This window comes from Diceros bicornis, chromosome 1 (genome assembly GCF_020826845.1).
Source record: "Diceros bicornis minor isolate mBicDic1 chromosome 1, mDicBic1.mat.cur, whole genome shotgun sequence".
Taxonomy (NCBI): Eukaryota; Metazoa; Chordata; class Mammalia; order Perissodactyla; family Rhinocerotidae; genus Diceros; species Diceros bicornis.
In genome coordinates this window covers 7,693,622-7,717,665 of record NC_080740.1, presented here as the reverse complement: position 1 = coordinate 7,717,665, position 24,044 = coordinate 7,693,622, and the positions used below count along the sequence as shown (strand labels likewise).

The 24,044-nt window shown below is 38.5% G+C and overlaps 1 protein-coding gene across 2 annotated transcripts in view; it reads left to right on the top strand.

Moving 5' to 3' along the window:
- ARSB (arylsulfatase B) overlaps positions 1-24,044 on the top strand; it is a 165,123-nt gene that overhangs the window by 80,271 nt on the left and 60,808 nt on the right. The window contains exons 5-6 of one of the 2 annotated variants that reach the window (XM_058567979.1): positions 1,188-1,431; positions 21,669-21,739. The exons of the other annotated variant lie outside the window; for it this stretch is intronic. Coding sequence (XP_058423962.1) covers positions 1,188-1,431; positions 21,669-21,739 — 315 coding nt within the window. The remainder of the gene's footprint in view (positions 1-1,187; positions 1,432-21,668; positions 21,740-24,044) is intronic. 2 annotated transcript variants of the gene reach the window in all.

The following is a 24,044-nucleotide window of genomic DNA, read 5'->3' as shown; positions in this document are numbered from 1 at the left end:
CAGGCTCCAATTCCAGGTCTGTCAGACTCCAGATTCTGTGAGAGAAAATGTGAAATTAAAGTGGTGCCTGGTGCCTGGTAGTGCTTAACAAATATTAGTTCTCTTTCCCTCCATGTGTATCCTGTGGCTTTGATAGATCTTGATTTCTGTGTTAGATTTAATATATAGCGTCCTCTAGAGCAGGTGTGCCATCCTGCCCTCATGTGGTTCATTTGGATAACGTGGTTTTTAAAAAACTAATTGAAATATAGTATACATGCAAATAAGTGTCATTTAAAATGTGTCTCTTAAGTCACCTACATGTATGCATACTTTTGGAGATAATATGATTCTACAACCTTAGTACCAATAAATATCACTTTTTACTTTCTACAGCCCAACTTAATTTCTAACTCTGAGCCCTGCCAGCTGGTAAGATACTTAAGTCACTCTTATAACTTCTCCTTTGGCTTCACCAATGTCCTCCATTCCCTCCGTTGTCTTGGAAGCGAAACCTTCTCTTCCCTGGCGCACAGCGCACGATGAAGTTTTGTCTTGTCATCCTGTCGAGAAGAGAGGAAATTTTCTTGTGATTATTTTTTCCACTCGCCTGCTCTGTTTACAGAGACATTTAGCCCACTGATGAAATCTTCAACTGTCACACTTAAGAAAGAGTTCAAATCACCAGGGAATAGAATGTTAATTCAGTCACCAGTTTAAATGTTTGAAAATTTTTCCAGGAGGAAAATAAAAATGTCCCCTGTCCCCACTTGTCAGGAGCTTTAGGTCAGTAAGCAAAACTCACTCAGGGGTCTCTTTTCGTGTACTGGAGGGGCCCAGCTCACCTGGCTTCATTCTCCTGTGTTACACAAGTTGCACGCATGCGTTTGAAGCCTAGTCATTGACTAGCACAGGGCTCTATCCCAAGCAGTTACCCTCAGGGGATCTCCTTGTTTTCCAGTGGCCCCGTCCATGGAGGAGGTAAAGGTCTTGTGTCAGATATGTGCCGTGCTGCGCTCTGGTTGTGTCTGTGTAATAGAGGGTAGTATTGGGTGGGAGGAGAGTAGTTGGTACGGGAGAGGGTAAGCAGGAGTTTTCTTTTTTAGTTGTTAAGCACCATTTGATAACGTGCGTAGAAGTCTTCTGTTCTTAAATGTAGTATGTGATAGTTAACACTGTCCTCATGCCAAGACCTAATTGTGTTTCAGATAATGGAGGGCAGACTTTGGCGGGGGGCAATAACTGGCCCCTTCGAGGAAGGAAATGGAGCCTGTGGGAAGGAGGCGTTCGAGGCGTGGGCTTCGTGGCAAGCCCGTTGCTGAAACAGAAAGGTGTGAAGAACCGGGAGCTCATCCACATTTCCGACTGGCTGCCGACTCTCGTGAGGCTGGCCGGGGGCAGCACAAATGGCACCAAGCCTCTGGATGGCTTCGATGTGTGGAAAACCATCAGGTACCTGCACATGTTTCTCTCTTTCCTCCCAGGACAGAAACTCCAAGAACAGCTTGACTCCACTGAGTGAGAATGATAACTTTTGTGCAAAAATGATAGTTCAGCTTAGAAATAAATGATATATTTTTTAAAAGAAATGCCTTTAAAAATTCTATAATTATGTGTATATGTTAGGTTCTGGCTTTGAGATCGCGGGCCTGTGTTTTCCTTGAAGAGCAAGATTGTCCTCAGCCACTCACCTTCTCCGGGAGGTCTCTAAAGTGGAGGAGCCAGGCTAAGAAGCAGGATAGGGTGTTGTTTGCTTCCTGCAGGGGGTCGGGGGACCTGCCCTGTTGCCTGCCAGGAGAATGGAGCACCAAAGAGCTGGAATGTGAGCCAGCGAGGAGCAGCTGTGCATAAGTGTCTAATGAGCACCCACCGTGCACCAAGCCCTGTTCTCGGTGTGGAGGAATTAGGAATGAACAAGACAGGCAAGATCCTGGCTCTCATGGAGCTTGTATCCTAGTGTGTGGGGTGGGGGGAATAAACACGTAAATAAGCAGAAGACTTCCGGTAGTGAGAAGCTGTGACGGCGATGAAGCAGTGTGTTGTGATAGAGAGCCGGCAGATGTGAAGGAGGTACAGTCTGGGGAGCAGAACCCAGACTCAGCTTTGGAAAGGGTGACAGTTCTTCCCTCTTTAGCCACCATGGTGTGCAACAATGTCCCCCAAAGTGGGAGGGGCGCACCTGCCAGGGCACAGGAAGGCAACTTTAAAACTTATATTTGTATTTAATTTTATCTCATCATTTTTTAAGTGGGATATATAAGGTACATAATACGTTAGTAAATTAGTACATATATCCAATTTTTAAATAAATATAAATAAGTTTACGTATTTTGGAGGTATTGTTTTTACTGATGGAGTGACAATTGTCCAGTGTAGCACTTTTCAACCTCTGTTGGGTGTTGCAGCAAGGGCGAGTGGCTGATTGACTGGAGGCCGTGGGGAGACGACCTCCTCACGCTCTCCCTTCCTCATCCCGCTCCGCATGTCCCACCTCAAAGTAGTACGGTCTCTGTTCTTAGGAAATGCACAATGGGGTATTCAGGAGTAAAGGGCCATGATATGTGTAACATGCCCTCAAATGGTTCAGAAAAAAAGTGTGTGTGTACACACACAAACACACAGTGTGTGTATATGTATATGTGTGCAGAGAAAAAGAGAAAACAATGGAGTCAAATATTAACAATAATCTGAATCAAGGGTGTAGGTGTTCTTTTACTATTTCTTATTTTTGCAACTTTTTGTAAATTTGAAATTATTTCCAATTAAAAAGTTTTAAAAAACAGGAGTCTGGCAACACAGGGCCCATGTTTCCACAAAGCCAACAACTGATGGGAATCAAGGAGTTGCTACCTTCCATAGATGAAGTGCTCACCCTTCAAACCACCAGTCTCCATTGCTCCTAACACCCAAGCAGGCCCACCTCACTCATCCATGCATATTCTGTTGTATGTGTGTACCTTGATATACTTAACCAGTCCCTTAACTTAGACTGATTTTTATTTTTTTAGTCAATAAAACTGTAATGAATAATTTCTTCATAAAATCTCGGTCTGCATTTTGGATTGTTCCCTTGGATAGAAATGATTTGAAATTAAGTTATTGAGCTCAAGAATGATCTTTTTATTTTTTATTTATTTTTCTCCTCCTTTTTAGTTCAAAAAGCAGATTCTCAGCCTGAGATGTGCTAAATATTTATCTATATTTTCTTCTAAGTGTTGTGGTTTGATTTTTTTTGCATATAATTCTCGAATTGTTGTGAAATTACCTGTGTGTTATCTGAGGTCAATATCTAAATCAGAGGAGTAGTTTTCTTTCCAGCTTTTTGAATCATAGATCTCTTTGAAACTCTGAACTTTGTGAACTTACAGAAAAAAAGTACCTAAACAGATGCAGAGAAATGTAGATAGAATTTATTTTTATGATATTAGACATTAATTACACATAGAAAAGTAGGAAAAACATTCTTTACAAACCTATACCTCTCTCACTCATTTTTAATGCAAAAATTAATACCCACTTCACAATAAAAAGGAAATAAAACAAAAATTTCTACGCAAACTTGAACTTCAATTCAGCTTTTCACCAACTTTCAGTGTGAAGGCTGTTGAGATTTGACTTGAAGTAGGAGAAAGTTTTGAATGGTTTCCATCTGACAACGTATGTGTCATGCTTGACATCCAATCAGTTTTGATTTTTGTTTTGTTTTATTTTGATGGCAAAAGTGTTGCAAACCCTGGCTTATGAAAGCACACAATAGCAAATGGAATCAAATTCTGTAGCACACTTTGCCAAGTGAGGATAGGCTTGAGTTCAGAAACAGTTGAATTCATTTTGAATAATTCCCTCTGCCCCCAATTCACTAAAGTTATTATCTTTGGCAAAATCCAAGTCATTGATGTTCATCCATATCGCCAAATTTTGGATTGTAAGTCCACATTTCGATCTTCAGATTATCTTAATCAAAAGTAACCTTTAAGAATTTGGCACATGTTTGCTTCTGCCTGCAGAGAAATTGGAAGAAGTTTGGTCACCCTTAACTCCAGATTGCAGAAGGTCTTTCTTCAGTGTTGGAAGAACTCTGAGCTCCTAGCGACTGCTCTCTTACAGAACAGGAGCTCTCCATTCTTGAACAGCGCACGTGATGTTGACTGCAGGCCTTTAACCAAAAGACATGGCCGAAAATATTGTCCAAGTAGGCTAAACCATGAGAGAGTAGACTCCTTTCCTTTTCTGTTTAAAAAAGGTAAAATTTCTACCCAAAGTTTAATCGAGCATTTCAAGACTTTCCTACAGAAATCTAGCAAATTTCTATTTAGTAAGTGAAGAACTGTTCCCATTCTGCTCCCATTTCTTGAAAAAAGATCCTGAGAAAATGATTCAGCCGCCTGGCCCTGATGAAGTCGATGCTTCTCACAGCGTTAGGCAAGCCTTCATTCAGTGACAGTGGCAGAACATCTGGCGCCCATGCCTGCTGATACAGGAAGCGAGCAGTCACATTGACGTCTGAAGCTTCTTTTCCGAAGCAGCAAAAACAAATGGACAGCCAAATGTCAGAGACACTTAATCTGTGCCCAGAGTTCTGGAAGTTTTTTTCCAGTCAGATATTTACTTGGAAATACCATTTCAAGATGATGGTAGTTTTTGAAAATTTTACAGGGGTCTCATGAAATAGGAATGCCAGTAATGGATGAAAAACAGAGTTGGCTGTGCTGAGAGCATCAGAGGTTTCACTAGTTATTTCATAGTTATCAGTTCCTCCTAGACCTGCTTCAAAATGTTCAAATGTTAGAAGAAATAGCAGTTTTGGAGTGGGTGGCATTATTTGCAATAGAAAACTGCTTTGGTTTTTCCTCTGTTCCAAGCCACAGACCATGTTTGTCATTTCTAGGGTACGTGGCTTCTCCAAGCTCTTTCCAATTCTGAATGTTTTTTCTGCTTTTCAACTTGATAAGCAGCCTATATGTTGCTTCAAGACATTTCAAACGATTTATACTTTATAATGGTTCTTTTTTTTTAATTATTTTACCTTTAATTAAACTTAGTATAAACAAAACCAGAGCCCCTAATCATAATGGTAGGAATGTTCTTTCTTTCTCATTAATGGGAAACTCTTCTAGGTGTTATAACATGACAATGGTGACAATGAAATATTATCTGATGATGTAAAATCCCTTAAAAACTTAATATGACATTATAAAGATTCTTTTCCTCCGTATGGATTTAGTTTCAAGAAGAAAGTTGAAGGAAAAATAAGTCATTTTTCACTCCACTTTCACAGATACCTTGAAGCTCAATGAAGCATAATGGTCCATGAGCCAAACGTTAAGAACCTCTGAACTAAAATGGTACTTTATTTCAAATATTACCAAAACAACCCAGACTAATTATTGAATAATTATTATTGAATAATAATTTTGTTATTATTGAATAATATTTCCTTTTAAAATTGTGTGGTACCACTTTAATTATGTTTTAAGTTCTGGTTAGCCCCATGATCTGTCTCACTGACCCCTGTTTTAGTCCACTGCCTCAGCTGTTCTCATGTTAGCACCTCACTGTTGTAATCATTGTCTTTTTGGAGTATGTTTAAATACTTGGTAGAAATAGTTATCTACTTCTTCATTATATTTCCTTTACAAAATTTTCTTAACAGCTTGCACTTTCTTATTTTTCCTGATGACTTCTGGAATTATTTTGTTACATTAAAAGAAAAGCTTATTATAAATTGGATTGAATGAGATTAAACCTGAACATTAATTTGGGAAGAATGGACATATTCAGTCTTCTAATCTGGGACACTTGAAGTTGTTCTCAGCTTACTGATGCTTTTTTCCTTTTTTAAAAAAAATTATTTTTTCTCTGTGTTTCGTTTTGGATAGATTCTATTGCTATGCCTTCAAGTTTATTAATTTTTTTCTTAATGTCTAATCTTCCATTAATTCCTTCCAGTATATTTTTCATCTCATGCTTTGTAGGTTTTCACTTCTAGAAGTTCAAGTTGGGTCTTTTTTTTTTTTCTCCCAAAGCCCCAGTAGGTAGTTGTATGTCATAGCTGCACATCCTTCTAGTTGCTGAATGTGGGACGCGGCCCCAGCGTGGCCGGAGAAGCGGTGCGTCAGTGCGCACCCAGGATCCGAACCCGGGCCGCCAGCAGCGGAGCCTGAGCACCTAACCGCTAAGCCACGGGGCCGGCCCAGTTCAAGTTGGGTCTTTTTTATATCCTCCATGTCTCTACTCAACTTTCCGAATATACTGAGTACAGTTATAATAATTTCTTAATGTCTTCTGCTAATTCTAACACCTATGTGAGTTCTGGTTGGTTGTGATTGAATTCTCCTTGTTATGGGTCATGTTTCCATGACTTTTGATCTTTGATTTGATAGCGTACATTGTGCATTTCACCTTGTTGGGTGCTAGATATTTATGTATTGTTATAAGTCTTCTTGCTTTGTTCTGAGATGCAGTCACTTGGAGACAGTGTGATCCTTCTGGGTATTGCTTTTATGATTCATTAGGCAGGTCCAGAGCAGTGCTCATTCCAGGGCTGTTTCCCACTACGGAGTCAAAACCCTCCCTGGTCATCTACCCAGTGCCCTCTGAATTACGAGTTTTTCCATTCTGACTGATGGGAACAGGTAATACTCCCAACCCCTTGTGAATGCTGGGCTCTGTTCTCTTTCATCCTTTCGGATGGTTCTTTCCCCAGTTTTGGGTAGTTCCCTTAAATACATCTGATCAGTACTCAGCTAAATTCTCTAAGGGGACCCTATGCAAGTCTCTTCCTGTGCAGCTTTCTCTTCTCTGGTACTCCATCCTATGAACTTTAGCTCTCTTGGTCTCCTTGGACTCTCAGCTGTGTCTCCTCAACTCAGGGAGTCCATTGGGGCTATGCCTCAGTTCCCCTTCCCCACACCAAGGCTGGGAGACTCTCTCAAGATAGAAAGCTAGGGCAATGATAAGACTCATTTCTTTTGTTTCCTTTTGCTCAGGGATCACTGTTCTTTGCCTATATCCTGTGTTTTGAAAACGGTTTCATATTATTCTGTCTGTTTTTCTTTGGGTTGTTTTAAGTAGGAGGGTAAGTCCAGTCTGCCTGTTACTCTTTCTTGGCTGGAAGTAGAAGTACCCAAAGAAAATTTCATTGTGTCTTTACTTTCTTGATCAATAATTTCCTACTTATTTTCTACTTTCAAGTGTTTGTTAATTTGATCTGGGATCATAGACCCAGCTTTCTGAAATATAACGTTATAAATCTTATGCCTCTTCTTGAGAAAAAGAGTTTTTTCTTCTGCATTCGGCTCTGTAATCACATATAGGGAAATTATACATATTGATCTGTATGTTTAATTACCCTTAATGTTACCAACACTCCTTTTATTACAGAACTTTCCCATTCAGTTCCTAATTTTAATTAATCTTTTGATTGATTGGTTAATATTTTAAAGTAATTTTCAGTAGAGGTATGTAAATGTTGAATTTCGTGGTTTTTTTGGTGAGGAAGATTGGCCCTGAGCTAACATCTGTGCCAATCTTCCTCTCTTTCGCATGTGGGATGCCACCACAGCATGGCTTGACGAGCAGTGTGTATGTCTACGCCTGGGATCCGAACTTGTGGACCCCGGACCGCCAAAGCAGAGTGTGCAAACTTAACCACTATGCCACCGGGCTGGCCCCAAATGTTGAGTTTTTTTAATCTTTACATATGAAAGAATATCTTTCTATTACCTTCATACATAAATAATAATTTGACAAAGAATTCTTGTCAATCTTTTCTCCTCAAGATGCTATAGACATTGCTTTGTTGTCTTCTAGTAAATACCACTACAGGAAAGCATACCAGGTTTACCTGCAAACAAAAAGAAAGCTGAGATTGCCATCTTGGTATCTGATAAGGTAGAATTTATGTCAAAATTATTGGTAAGTGTAATGATGGGAATGGTACAAATGGTGATTTCTTCTGTGACCCACGTATTCAGAAGTGTGTTATTTAATTTCCAAATATTTCAGCTTTTCTCAAGCTATATTATTGATTTCTAGTTTAATTCTGTTGTGGCCAGAGGACATACTTTTTGTTATTTCAATCCTTTTAAATTTGAGACTTGGACCCACATGTGGTCTTCCTGGTGACTATGCCATGTGGACTTGAAAAGAATGTATATTCTGTAGTTGTAGGTTTTTCTTTGTGAGCAGTAAGAAAATATTTTATTTTCTGGTTTAATTTCTATTTCTATTTCTGTTTATTTTCTATTAAATATTCTATTTCATATTCATCTAGTAGGTGAGTTTATATATATTGCCGTGACTGGTATTTTCATTCTTAGCTTTGTCATATTGTTTTATGTTTTACTTACTTTTATCTTTGACCTTTTATTTGTTAGTTCTTTAAATATTTAAAATGATTTCTATTTTATTCTAGTGTTCACATTATACTAATATCTTTATATAATTCTTTGTCCCTTTTTTTACTTAGGTTCTGCTATTTGGTTTGTCAGCTTTAAATGGCATCTTTGGCTCCCACTTACAGTCTATAAGGAAATCGACCAGCTTATTCAACTTTACCCTTTCTCTCACCTTTCTCTTCCAGTTTTATTTTTAGTTGTATTATTTCTACTTTGTCAGAGCATATCATGTATATAATACTGTTCTTCTATCCTTATTCACAATTTTTAGTCTTAGATCTACAATATGTTCCATGCTAATCACTTGTCCATTTCTAAAGTGTTCCAAGTTATCTTTTAGTTGGAGGAATTCATTCTTTAATAGATTTCTCAGGATTCTTTGAATTCTTACATGTCTATTCAAACATTTTCTACAACCTTGATAATTGAAAAACAGTTCAACTGATATAAAATCCTTGCTCATTTTTTTCTCTGCTTGAGTTTCTTAAAAATGTTACCCCACTCTCTACTTGTTTTGTATGTTGCTGTTGATAAGTTTAATGTCAGCCTTATTTCATTTCCTTTGCAAGTGACTTGGTCCTTTTGCCTGGAGGCCCAGAAGAATTTTGTTATCACTATTATTATTATTATTTAAAGTCGAAGACTTTTACTAGATATGTCTCAAAGGTGACTGTGCTCGGTCAGTTTACCCAGATATACAGTGGGTTCTTTCAATCTGTACATTCAGGTCTTTTATTTCAGAGATTTTTGGATTATAGTTTTAAATATTATGTTCCATTGTTTTGTGTTTCTTCTTCAGCGACTCCAGTTATAGGTATAATTGAATCTTATTTATATATCTTCTGTTTCTGTCAGTTTCTCTCTGATCCTTTTTACTTCTGTATTTTTTCTTTATTTTGAATTAATTATCTTTTCTCTTTTCACTTGTATTCTGTATGTGCTTTCATATACTTTTAGTTATATATGATATCCCTTCATTTCTGAGAGTTTGTCTTTTCTTTTAGTTTCTTCCCTTAGTTCAGTGTGTGAGTTTTTAAGTTTTTGATTCATGGTATTTTTTATATTGGCAGTTGCTGATTTAATTATATTTAATTCATGTTGAAATATTGTGTAACAGTTTTCTTCTGCTTTGTGGCTTTTTTTTTCCATAATGGGGGAATGTTTTCATGTGCCAAAAGTTTGAATTCTCATTTGCCATTTTTTTAACTCCTGTGGTAACTGGCTTAGATGCTGGTTCTTTTTGTTGTTATTGTTCATCTTTACATATGTTAGCTCTTCCTGGACCCTCAATGGCAGACAATCTGTAGGGGGGTGGGATTTGGATTGTTTAATTTATTTCTTAGTTCAAGAGCACCTTCTTCTATTGCTATAGTGAAGTGCAGTTTCTTTCATCAATGTTGTTCCTTTCTTTCCGGTCTGCCTTCTTATGCTTCTGTGATCCTATGTTATTTCAGTAGGACCCTGATCTTTTGCCTCTTCCTCCGTTTCCTTTACCATCCACCTCCCAAAAGACACCTGTTCTTCACCTGCTCCTCTCAGAATTGGTGCCTGCCCAGTAGCCAGTCCTCTGATCCACCAGGTATCAGGCCTGTATCAGCATTTTGTCACTCAGGGTGGGGCCCTGTCTTTCTGGGGTTTATTTTAGCAGACAGGTCTGAGTCCCTTCCCCTCTTGTGCCCCCTCACCCTCTTTTGCATAATCCTAGCCTGACTCTGCTCTAGGGTGGGGACTGGCACTGACCCTTCAGGTCTCAGATGGTTATTTCCTCATGTCCATCCAGGGTTTAAATATGTTCTGTCTCCTGCTTATGTTGTAGGCTTGGGCATTGGGTAATTTTACTTTCTTTCCTTTTCAATATGGTTTTTAAGGAGAATGTGTGGAGAGATTCAAATTTAGATGGCCACCATTATCCTCTGGAAACCGGGGAACTCACATGTTTTTAGGCTCTTGCTCCAGTTTAAGAAAAGCAGCCCTAGAATCTGAGAATGAAGCATTATAAGTACGGTTTATGAAATAAAGACGATAGGGAACTCCAGCCTTGCATTCAAAGACTGCCAAGTGAATGTGGATATGTTTTTAAGTTAAAGCAACATGTTGAAAGAATGATGTGTTATTTTTTGATTCTCTGCTTTACCCTTTCTGACAAAAGAGCTCCTACCCTATGCCCATGGTGTGTCATGCTCCGTGGGTTGTTTGCGATTTTTTTTGTTAGGTGGCTTCACGTTCTAGGATCTACACTTCGTACAGAGTTTCTTCTCTTTGCTCCCATATAATCTACCGTTTGCTGCCTGGGGGGACACAGAGAGCCATGCAGCTGGGGGTGAGGGAGCAGAGGCTTGATGGGCTAGCTCTGAAGACAGCTAATGGCAGGTTTTTGCCCACTTTTTGTTTGATGCAGCCCCTGAGTCCTCTAGCCAGAGGCAAACACAGTGAATCCATCTTTTTCTGTTTTCTTTGGGATCAGGTTTTGATTCTTATGGTAGAATCCAGGAATATGTTGTTAATCTCCTCAGCATTGGCATTAGTGAGACTCCCCTTGGGACTTTGGCATCTGGTGTCGTCTTGAGTTTCCAACACTGTTGCCAGTTTTCATCTTTTTGTGATTCTTCATGGGTATTTTAATGGAAACTGGAAGAAAGGCATATTAGGCCCTGCTGGTTTGCCCAGCTACTAACCCAGAAGTCGTACCAATTATTTTACACTAATGAATAGGGAAAGATCATATTAAGGGTATGATTCAGTTTCTTTTTATAATATTACTGATTTCTTAAGTTGCCTACTTTAAAAATTTAATAAGATTCCTTAATAAAAATGTACATGAAAAAATTTTCTCATATATAACTCTATATCAAATGAATTTAAGTTATATATTTCCTCACCAGATTTAGTCAAAATTTTATAGGTTCCATGCCTAAACTCTTTACTCATGGTAATGTTTGCATGTTAAAATGGCTTTTCAAGGAGCGTGGGGTTTATGCCAACTCGATCTCACCCACACCCACATAACAAAAAAATAAGTGTGGCAGGGAATTTCAATAGTATAATGGTTAAAAATGTGAACTCTGTGGTTAGATCTGGTTCAAATCCTGTCTCCTCCATTTATTATTTGTGTGATCTTGGCAAGTTACTTAACATCTCGAAGTATCAGTTTCCTCATGTGTAAAATGTAACATTAGTGGTACCAACCTCATAAGCACTTGTGTGAGGATTTAGTGAAGGAATATGTTTAAAACTCTTAGCACAGTGCCTGGAACATAGTAACAACTTAGTAGCTTGAAGTGAGGATGATAACAAAGATAACGAAGCTTACAAAAGTTTAACAGGATGGACTTTCCTCTGTGGGTGTTCCTCGAATTTTTTAATCAGTAACTATTTTTTTTTTCAAAATTTCATCTCTGAAAATATTGCCATGGCTATTTATATTTCTAAAAATTTGGATACTGCCCTCCAGGGTGTGTCTTTTTTATAACAGATGGTCAGCAGCTCGTGGTAAAAAGAGTATGGAATGTAATAGCATTTCATTTATTTATGGGAAATGTTTTACTGCCCCACCCTTCAACTAGTTGGAAAATGAAAGTCAAAAACTGGAAACTCTATTTATACATGGACAGGGTTGTGATCTCAGTGTCTGAAACTGTAGACTCTTAGAAAATATTTATAGCGTATTGGAAACTAGTCACTGATCAGGATCTCCTTGCCCTGTTTGGTTGTTTTTTTTTAACTAATCCAGAAAATTTGAAATTTGGGGTAAGTTAAAATTGAATACTGACATGTCATCAGAGACAATGAACTGTACACCCTTTTATATTAGTCTTTAAGAAAAGAGGATGGAGAAAAACAATTAACTCTTTTGTTAATAGAGGCATTTGAAGTCAATAGAGATATTTGTTAATGGAGCCTTAAGAATAAGCTAAATGACAACTAGAAAGATGTGCAACTATGACATACAACTATCTACTGGGGCTTTGGGGAAAAAAAAAAAGGAGGAGGATTGGCAATAGATGTTAGCTCAGAGCCAGTCTTCCTCAGCAAAAAGAGGAGGATTAGCATGGATGCCAGCTCAGGGCTGATCTTCCTCACAAAAAAAAAATTAAAAAAAAAAAAAGCTAAATGAGTGAAAATATATTACGTTCAAGGAGATACTGAGGCCATGTCTACATTTCACTAAGGAGACAATTGCATAGTGGTTAGGAATGGGGACTTCAGGAGTCAGTCTGCCTGAGTTCCAAACCTAATTCTACTACCTGCTCGACCGTCTGGTCTTGTACGTCACTTGACTGCTCTGTGTCAGGATTAAATGAGATAATACGTGTAAAGCGTTTAAAATGTACGTGGCACATAATAAATGCTCTGTAAATGGTAGACACTATTATTCTACCCAGCCTGGCCAAAACAAACCAGCCCGCAAAATAACTCCAGTTTGGTTGTCATAGACATGCAAGGCACATGCCAATTTCACTGGTTTAGAGGTAGGTCTCTGTCATTAAGCGGTCAATGTGAACAACATGGTTCAGTTCTTCTCTTTTACCTAATTCTTTGTCTACTTGCTACCATAGCCGTTAATGATGCTGGGGAGGACGGTGAGCATTGTGCAGGAAGGATTCTTAGAGTCCCACCGGTGCCAACCTTAAAGAAGCTAATTAGAGAGCTCTGCTTTGTTCCTGTCAGCCTGGAGCCCAAACATTTGCCATAATAAAGACACCCATTACCTTGGGTCACCTAAAACCGGGATGTTTCATGAACTTGTGTGATTATTGAAAAATCATTTCCCATGAACATCATCAGTCGTTATTCAGAGATTTACGTTCTGCAAATGGAATCAACAATCTAGTGAAGATAGTGTTGCTTATACAGCTAAACCATACCATCTGCCTAAACCAAAAAATAAGGAAAATTTCTAGATAACAGATTGCAATATATCATTTTTGTGTGTGTGTGTGTGAGGAAGATCAGCCCTGAGCTAACATCCGTTGCCAACCCTACTCTTTTTTTTTTTTTTTTAATTTTATTTATTTATTTATTTCCCCCCAAAGCCCCAGTAGATAGTTGTATGTCATAGCTGCACATCCCTCTAGTTGCTGCGTGTGGGACGCGGCCTTAGCATGGCCGGAGAAGCGGTGAGTCGGTGCGCGCCCGGGATCCGAACCCCGGGCCGCCAGCAGCGGAGCGCACACACTCAACTGCTAAGCCACGGGGCCGGCCCAACCCTACTCTTTTTGCTGAGAAAGATTGGCCCTGGGCTAACATCCGTGCCCATCGTCCTCTACTTTATATGGGACGCCGCCACAGCATGGCTTGACAAGTGGTGTGTCGGTGCACGCCCGGGATCCGAACCTGCGAACCCTGGGCCGCCGAAGCAGAGCGCGCGCACTTAACCGCTACGCCACTGGGCTGGCCCCTGCAATATATCATTTTTATATGCAGTTCATAATGAGTAGACTGTGTGACTTAGCGATAGTTGATACTGATACTCTTCTAAGAAGAGAGTCTCACATGGGAGAGAATATCATAACATGTCTTAGAAATTAAAGTTATAGGCACCCCAGTGTCGAATGGATAGGAATATTGATGTTCTATTGTACCTACATATTATTCTTGTATCTATGTCTGAGGTTATAGTCTTGTATCTGTGGTTATATTCTTTCTATGTCTGCAGAGGCAGGATCTGCATTTTGCAGTAAAAGGTGGTGTTGTTTTTAAGCATCCAGCTTACTCAGCACTTAACACATCCCAGGCACTTTGCAAGTGCTTTACGAACGTTGGCTCATTGAATTCTTATAACAACGCTGTTAGTAGGAACTTTTATCCCCATTCTGCTAGTAAGAAAAGCAAGGCTCACGTTTGTAGAGCCAGTCATTTGTAGAGTTGAGATGCAAACCCAGAAAGGCTGTGCTCTTAAAGACAGTGCTGTGCTGCATATGCAAGTGAGGCCTTCAGGACTGGTCAGAAGTAAGACTGTCAACTATTGAAGCAAGTGACACTGTCCACTTTCTAGTGCTTTGGTTGCATGGAAATGAAACTTTGGAACAGTAGAATGTACAAAAGAATCATGAAATACTACAGTATTTGTAGCATTACTTATAAATACATATAGACACATAGAGAAGATAGAAGCTTTCACATGTAATATAGCAATAATCAATCTCATAACCATTTTATGAATTTGATGAGGCCACAATTTATTCTACAAGATTGTGGTCATCACACAGTTGATATTGCTGAAAACTGTGTCATGAACATACAAAACACCCTTTTTTTTTTGCCCTCCAACCCACTTTGGTACACATACCTTTGAGGAAGAAATTGTATCATGTGCTAAAAATTTGTGTTCAAGGTACTTGTATCCCTATACAGGGGAATATTAAAGTGACTGATTATAGGAAGTTATCAATAAATTTCTTAAGGTACTTTCTGAGGAACTAGGACTTCCTTTCAAGGGGAAGCCAGTATCATTACACTTGGGCTTATTACATAAGTGCCCTAAAGCTAGACACCCATCTTTTGCTCTACAGAAAAAAAATCAAGAATTTAGAGCATGGAATCAAATGTGGTGAGCATTGTGCGGTAAGGATCCTTGAACAAACACAAAGGTGCCTACTTTCAAGAAACATACACAAAAATTAACTTAAAATGGCATAGACCTAAATGTAAGAGCTACAACTATAACAATCTTAGAAGAAAACCTAGGAGTAAATCTTTGTGACTTTGGGTTAGGCAGTGGTTTCTTAGATAAAATACCAAAAGACACAAAAGAAAAAATAGGTAAGTTGAACTACATCAAAATTTTAAACTTTTGTTTTGTAAATGATACCATCAAGAAAGCAAAAACACAGCCCACAGAATTGGAGAAAATATTAACAAATAGTATATCTGATAAGGGACTTGCATCCAAAATATATAAAGAACTCTTGCAACTCAATCATAAAAGACAAATAACCCAATTTAAAAAAATGAGCAAAGGATCTGAATAGACATTTCTCCAAAGAAAATATACGAATGGTCAATATGCACATGAAAAGATGCTCAACATCATTAATCATTTGGAAAATGTAAATCAAAACCCCAATGAGATACCACTTCATATCAACTAGGATGGCTATAACGAAAAAGAAAGACAATAATAAGTGATAATGAGGATGTGGAGAAATTGGAATGCTCATGCGTTGCTGGTGAGAGTGTAAAATGGTGCAGCTGCTTTGGAAAACAATTTATCAGGTCCTTAAAAGTGGAAATATAGAGTTGCTGTGTGACCCAGCAAGTCCACTCCTAGGTATATGCCTAAGAGAAATGAAAACAAATGTCCATACAAAAACTTGTACATGAATGTTCCCAACAGCATTATTTATAATAGCCAAAAAGTGGAAACAACTCAAATGCCCATCAACTGATGAGTGGATAAAGAAAATGTGGTATATCCTACAATTAAATATTATTCAGCCATATGAAGAAATGAAGTATTTGATACATGCTACAACATAGATGAACCTTGAAAACGTTATGCTAAGTGAAAGAAGCCAGTCTCAAAGGCCACAGAGTGTATGAGTCCATTTATGTGAAATGTCCAAAATAGGCAAATCTGTAGAGACAGAACAGTAATTGCCCAGGGCTGGGGGGGTGGGTCGAGAATCAGCAGTAACGCTAATGGGTACAGGATTTCTTTCTGTGGGGAACAAAAAAATTTTAAAATTAGACTGTTGTGCAACTCTGTGAATATACTAAATATACTAGTATATTTAGTATACTAGTGAATATACCAAAAAATTTAACTCTACACTTTAAATGGGTGAATTGTATGGTTTGTAAATTATATTCCAATAAAACTAATGTAAAAAAATCAGCTGGGTACTTGTATAAATCCTCATGTCCAGGCTGAACCCCAGATGAATGAGATCACTCCCTTCTGGTGAAACCCAAGCATCAGTATTTTTTAAAGCTCCCCAGGTGGTTGCCTTGAGTAGCCAAGGTTGAGAATCATTGCTCTAGAATCAGCTCTAACCTAAGTAAGTTTCTAATTTAGGAACCTCCAAAAGTGTTCAGATCCCGTGTAAGGGGACTCCAGGAGACTTCCTCGAATCTTGTTACTCAGGGTGTGGTCCTCAGACCAGCAGCAACAGTGTCACCTGGGAACCTGTTAGAAATGCAGATTCCTGGGCCCTCCCAGCTTTTATAAATCAGAATCCAGAGTTTGACAAGATCGTGACTGATGTATATGTACATTAAAATTGAAGAAGTGCTGCTCTGAAGCAGTGGTTTGCGGTCTTGGCTGCACATTCGAATCACCTGGGAGTTCAAAAAAATTCTGATGCCTGGGGTCCACCCCTGGTAATCTTATGGTATGAGGTGCAGCCAGAGCCTCTGGATTTTAAAAGCTCCTCAGGTGATTCTAATGTGAGGCAAAGTGAGAGTAACCGGTGGAAAAATACTGTTTGGAGACATTTGATGGTGAAGAGAAGAAAAGATGGTTAAAAATAAAATTTATTCTGTTTTTAGCATAAGGATAGAGGAACGTGCATAATGATCCAATGTTTATATATATTGTGAAATGATCACCACAGTAAGTCTAGTTAACATCTGTTGTCATACATAATTACAAAAAGTTTTTTTTTCTTGTGATACAACTTTTAAGATCTATTCTCTTAGCAACTTTCAAATATGCAATACAGTATTATTAACTATAGTCACCATGCTGTACGTTACGTCCCTAGGACTTACTTATTTTATAACTGAAAGTTTGTACCTTGTGACCCCCTTCACCCATTTCAACCCCCCCTCCCCGCCCCCACCTCTAGCAACCACCAGTCTGTTCTCTCTATCAATGAGCTTGTTTTTGCCGGGGGCCGGGGGCGGGGTGTTGTTTTTTTAGATTCTACTACATAAGAGATCATGCAGTATTTGTCTTTCTCTGTTTGATTTATTTCATTTAGCATAATGCACTCAAGGCCCATCCATATTGTTGCAAATGGCGAGGTTTCATTCTTTTTTATGGCTAATATCCCATTGTATATATATAGAGCACATCTTCTTTATCCATTCATCCATCAATGCACACTTAGGTTGTTTCCATATCTTGGCTATTGTAAATAATGCTGCAATGAACATGAGGGTGCATATATCTTTTCAAGTTAGTTTTCATTTTCTTTGAATAAATACCCAGAAGTGGAATTGCTGGATCATATGGTAGTTTTATTTTTAATTTTTGGGAGAACCTCCATACTGTTTTCCATAGTGGCTGTACTAATTTACATTCCTACCAACAGAGCACAAGGGTTCCGTTTTCTCCACATCCTCAATAACACTTGTTATTTCTTGTCTTTTTGATGATAGCCATTCTAACAGGTGTGAGGTGACATCTCATTGTGGTTTTGATGTGCATTTTCCTGATGATTAGCGATGTGAGCACCTTTCCTGTACCTGTTGGCCATTTGCATGTCTTCTTTGGAAAAATAGCTATTCAAATCCTTTGCCCATTTTTTAATCAGATTGTTTTTTTGCTATTGAGTTGTGTGAGTTCGTTGTATATTTTGGATATTAACCCCTTATCAGATATATGATTTGCAAATATTTTTTCTCATTTAGTAGGTTGCCTTTCCATTTTGTTGATGGTTTCCTTTGCTGTGCAGAAGCTTTTTAGTTTGATGTAGCCCCACTTGTTTATTTTTGCTTTTGTTGCCTTGGTGTTTGGTGTCAGATCCAAAAAAATCGTCACCAAGACTGATGTCACGGAGCTCACCATCTACGTTTTCTTCTAGCAGTTTTATGGTTTCAGGTCTTACATTCAAATCTTTAGTTCATTTTGAGTTGGTTTTTGTGTATGGTGTAAGGTAGTGTCGAGTTTCATTCTTTTGCATGTGGCTGTCCAGTTTTCCCAACACCATTTGTTGAAGAGACTTTCCTTTCTCCATTGTATGTTTTTGGCTTCTGTGTCAAAAATTAGCTGTCCACACATATGTGGGTTTATTTCTGGGCTCTCTATTCTGTTCCATTGATCTATGTGTCTGTTTTCATGCCAACACTATACTGTTTTGATGACTATAGCTTTGTAACATAGTTTGAAATCAGAGAGCATGGTGCCTCCAGCTTTGTTCTTCTTTCTCAGGATTGTTTTGGGTATTTGGGGTTTTTTGTGGTTCCATACAAATTTTAGGATTGTTTATTTTATTTCTGTGAAAAATGCCATTGGAATGTTAATGGTGATTGCATGTCTTCCTCCCTCTTTCTCCCTCTCTGTCCTCTCATCCCCTCCGTCTCAGGTATTGAGACCCTGCACCTTTTACTGAAAAGAAAAATAATGACTTCAGTGGTGAGAATTCAGAACCTAGTGACCCTAAACCCATTACTGTGTTTTCTAACTTTTGGTGAAGGCAATCCTGTTCTTAAACATACAGGGAAATTTCTAGACTCCTGAGAGAGAAATTACATGATCAGTTATTGTGATGGCTTATAAGTGGGTAGAATACAATTAAATTCCAAAAATTAACTAATGTATTTAAATACTACATGTGCATTGTAGTTACTGATAGTTTTCCTGTCTTTAAACTCCTAAACTGTAAAATATCTGAGTTTTCTCCTTGCTGTACTTTCAAATATTGTGTTTGTGGGAGCTTAGAAATTTCCACGAATTATAAACTACTTTTAAAAAATCTTAAATTTTTCCTGATTGAAATAATAATACATATCTGTTGTAGAAAGTGAATGTCCTCAATAGCCTCACCCTACCAGTTAACAATTTGGTGCATATTTTTCCATATTTTCACTATTACCATCTTCCCTTCCTATGTATGTATGCATCTTTTAAAAAATCCACCTGGAGATATTTCTAAAATCCATCATTTTCCAAAGGACTAACCCCAGGGAATTGGTACATGAGCTTGTCTAGGGATTTTAACAACTTTTTATGTTTTGAGGTGGGGTAACCCAAGATTTATGGTATTTTATTCAGTTCCCTTAAATGTACGTTTGGTTTTCTTGATTTATTTAATAACTTGGAGTCCCTAAGTGTGTTTGGTCATTGTTGTAATCACTTGTCACATATTGTATTTTCTTGGCTCATATCTCTAACCACATCCTTATCAAAATATTCTGACTAGTACATTTTTAAAAGCAGCATTACAACATACTTGACTTAAGAGGGTTGGTTGGGTTTTGTTTTGGTTTTTTTGCTCCTCTTTGCATCATGATGATTCTGCCTGTGAAGATTTTTTCCCAGCAAATAATTCATCACTGGGATTACTCACAGCCTTTGGTGTTCAAAATGTCATCTCATCTTATTAAGTTTCCTTATTTTGAAATATCTGTGGCTCTTCTGAATAATGGAAAAATGAAATGAATGCATAATATACAGATAAACTCTCTCTAAATTTTATTAGAAAAATATCCTTTATTTAGCTGTGCCTAATGCTTTGGGGGTATTCCAGTGAACTCTGCTTTTAAAGAGGAGTGGTTATGAATTAATATCTTGGCCCTGAAATTTTTGGGTTCCCACACCTTCTTTCTTGTCTTGTTTTGAATTGAATGAATTTTGTTTTGTTTTTCTACAGTCCAAAACAATTCTATATTTGTTTTTAAGTTGTATTAAAAATTTAACATGCAAATTTTACTTAGCTAAATCTAAATTTAATCGACAGCTTTACCCTTTTCCCAACAACACAAAGACTTTACAATGCTTTCATTCTGATTTCCCCTCCTGACTTACCTGCTATTATTATCCAGATTTTAACTCTGTTTGTTTTTAACCCCCCAAATTAGACACCATCATCATCATTCTGTTAGATTTTCTCACATTTGCCATTTTCTTTGCTCATCATCCCTATTTGCATTCAGAGCTTCTGGGATCAAATCCTCGTGCCTGTCATTTTGGACTGGTTGACAGTCTCCAGGACATTCAGGTAGTTCATTAAGTGCCTCAGAAAGAAAATGAGAAGAGTCCTGGAATATATGCATATCTGCTCCCATCCCCCACGATGCTGTCCCCAGGACTACAGGCGTCCTTGTGTATTTCCCTTCCACTCTCCAGTTAGTGCGTTTTATGGAGTAGAGAGGAACAGGGAAATCTTATAGAATACTAAAGTTAAATGTATTCAATTTAAAGGACTGTCATTCTGAGATTGTGTTCTTTGTACTTTTTTTGGCTGTTAAAGTTACGTTTATTTATAAAATAATAGTGATGGTGGTTGAAGTCTTTTTGGTTTTGTTTTTAATTAATTAATTTAATTTTGTTTTAACATTTCTTTACTTGGCAAATACAACATTGCCAATCACAACCCAGAGTTTTTGAAATTTTATGGTCCTTAAAATTCCAAACCACTGCTGTAGACAACTAGCTGTGAGTTTGGGATATGGATATTGGGCCACCTGAAAACGTAGCCTCTTGGTTACATCAGTGGCCTTATTGGTTATTCAGATGTGTACAAATCTAATGGTGTTAAGAGTACTTTGCAACTTTTCATTAGATTATCAAGTAGTCCTCAGTATTCTCCCAACGATTGGAATTATGTCTAACAACTTCTTCCATAAGGCTGAGTCTATACTAGCAAAATGACCTGGGTACTTCATGCACACCCACATACATCTGATAGTGTTTATACTCACAGTTTTTTAAAAACACTATTTTGAGAGTCACACACTCACCATTTGGCCGGTAACTTAAAATATGCATTCCTCATTTGTAATGTGAGGGGTTGTACTAAGTGATCTCCAAGTTTCTTTTCAGCACTAATGTAGGTCATGGTTGTATTTGCATGTACACTTTAAAAAAAATCTTAAAGAGTATAGCTATTTCACATGGATTTGTATTAAATATAAGTTCCATGTTGCAAATTTGGATATGGAAGACATTAATTTTTCTCATGTAGGCTAATATTTAAAAGGCATGTTGCACCTGTAATATTGATGCAGCCATCTTGACAGATGCTCTTTCTTCATTTCCCTGTGGGTGTTCAGTATGGAGTCTACATAGGATGATTTGAGTTCTCATTTTACTACTGTAGAGAATGGTCATGTTTAAATACAGCCACATTATTTGTTGCAAAGGGTCACAGGAGTCACTTATTTTTTAGTTGTCATATGCTTGATGCTGACGTTCTTATGTAAATGTTTAGTCATTGTTATGTAGACAAATGATGACTGCTTAAAGATGCACCAACCACAAATTTTGGAGACCTCTGAATTCATGACAAAGTTTTTAACTGGCAGGTTTGTTATTTCCTGTAAGCACAAGGAAAGGAAATATTAAAATCATTCTTACCCATTTGAGAGAGGAAATTAATATTTTCCTAAAAAACTTTTTTCTAGTGAAGGAAGCCCGTCCCCCAGAGTGGAGCTGCTACATAACATCGACCCATACTTTGTGGACGATTCACCATGTGAGTACCTCGTTTATTGCTACTAAACTAAACCTCTTGGGCTCACAAAGATAGTTTGATTACTTACTGTGTCTCTAGCCCAGCTTTCTCTTTTTCCGCTTGAGTTTGCTATAAAGGTAAACAGTTCTCCATGGCACCTGTTGTACCCATCTCATTGTGGTTTTGGTGCCACAAAGGGTGAATTCTATTCTTGGCTTTGTCACTTACAAGCTATATGACCTTGAAGCCATTTTGCTCTCCGTGCCTCAGCTTTCTCATCTATAAAAGGAGAACCCATGGGTTCTCAGAGCCTCCTTCCAGCAGTAAATGTCCTGTTGTTGTTGCCCTGTTGTTACCTGAGAGCTCCAGAGCCTTCTTCCGAAAAACTCAAGGTCAAATAAGCCATCACATCATCTGATCCAGCTGGCCAGGTGCTGCCCAGCACCTGCTGCATCTCACAGGCATGACTTACCTAGCAATCCTGGAGATAATATAGCTTGATTCTACCTACTGCCTAAATTAACTCACAGGGAGCCCTGTTATTTTCTGCAGGGAAAGAGGCCATTTAGTGCTCTCAGATCACAACAGGTTGTAGTGGTCCTGTATAAGTACCATGTTAGTGGTCATACAGCTCCTACCATAGTGAGTTTGGGCCTGGAAAGCCTAACTATTAGACCCTTTGCCCAGCTTCCATCATAATGCCTCATCTTGAGACTGTCTCCAGAAAATAGTGCTCTGACATTCCCTTCATTCACTTGGGTGCTCACATCCCCTCCTTTCTAGACATACTGCCACCCTGTTTGTTCAGGCTCTCATTACTTCTTTGTCCTCTCCAATCTGTGCTACAACCCGCCACAAGATTTCCCTGCTCAGAGAATGACCCCACAGTAATTCTGAATGTGTCATCGGGCCGTCAAGGCCCAGCTCGCCTCGCCAGCCTCACTCCTTGCCACCTTCTCGCCCTACTAGACTCCTGCCATTTCCAACCATGCAGATCATGATGCTTAGATCTTGAATATACTTTACCTATGCCTGAAACACCTCTCCCTGCCTCTCCACAATTTTTCCTCATCCCTTAAAATCCAGCCCAAATGTCCCATCTGTGCGAATGCTTTCCAGAAGCCCCAGAGGAAGCGGTCATTCCTGCTCTGTGCATCGTTTGTATGTATCTCTGTATAGCGTTCATCAAAGTGTATGTACCCTCATTTCCCACTCAGCTGAGAGCTCCTGGAAGTCGGGGTCTATGTCTGATTTATCTTTTCACCCACATCAGTTAACACAAATACCCAACACTTAATAGGCACTCGGTAATGATTACTTGATGACTGAATGGACAGTTGGAGGAGAGTTGAGATGGAATAAAGACCAAAGTAGAAGCATTAGACCTGAAAAGAAAGGACCCTGAGACGGGTAGGAATGGCTGCAACGTGGAGAAATTTCTATTTGTGTTGGAGCAAACTTATGTCAGTGAGAGAGGCAAGGGTAGTAACATGTCCAGTATGGTAGCCACTGGCTACATGTGGCTGTTGAGCACTTGAAATGTGGCTAATTATGGATTGAGATGTGCTGTAAGTGTAAAATACACATCAGATTTTGAAGACATAGTATGAAAAATGTAAAATATATCATAAGATATATTTATTACTTGTCGAAATGGCAATACTTAGGATATATTGAGTTAAATTAATATTACTTTAATGTTTTTTTCTGTTTTAATGTGGCTAATATAAAATTTTAAATTACATATGTAATTTGCATTGCATTTTTATTGGTATAGAAGGATTGTTCTAGAAGGGTTAGGAAATGATTTGATCAGCTGTGTAAGAGGATCACAGACCTGTGATTAGCTACTGTGGGGCTACATCAATGGTCCTTAAACTTTTCTCCGCCGCGGCACACCTGCAGGATATGACACATTCCAGTCTGTGGCTCACTAGAGCCATGATTCTTAACAAGGGGTCGGTCATATCAGAGTCTCGCAGGGTGGCCAAAAGGGAATAGACAGAAGGCAGAAATGGTTTTTAAAACTTTTGAGTAATTTAATGCACTGCCAATCTCAGTGTAGCATCCGGGGATGTGCTGAATATGCTCTCCACATTATAATGGTTGTAAACTGTCCTCACCCGCTGAGTTCCATCTACAGATGAAGAGCCTTAAGCCCCTTCACTCACTAAGCTGCACTTGGTCTTGGCATCAGAAATGGGAGCAGGAGAACGATGTTCCCGTGTAACATGGCCACAGCACCGCTTGCCACAGGGTTCTCAGTGTAACCTGCCGGGATTTTTGCTGTCTTCCCTCAAGTGCTCCTAGCAGAAGAGCAGGGGGC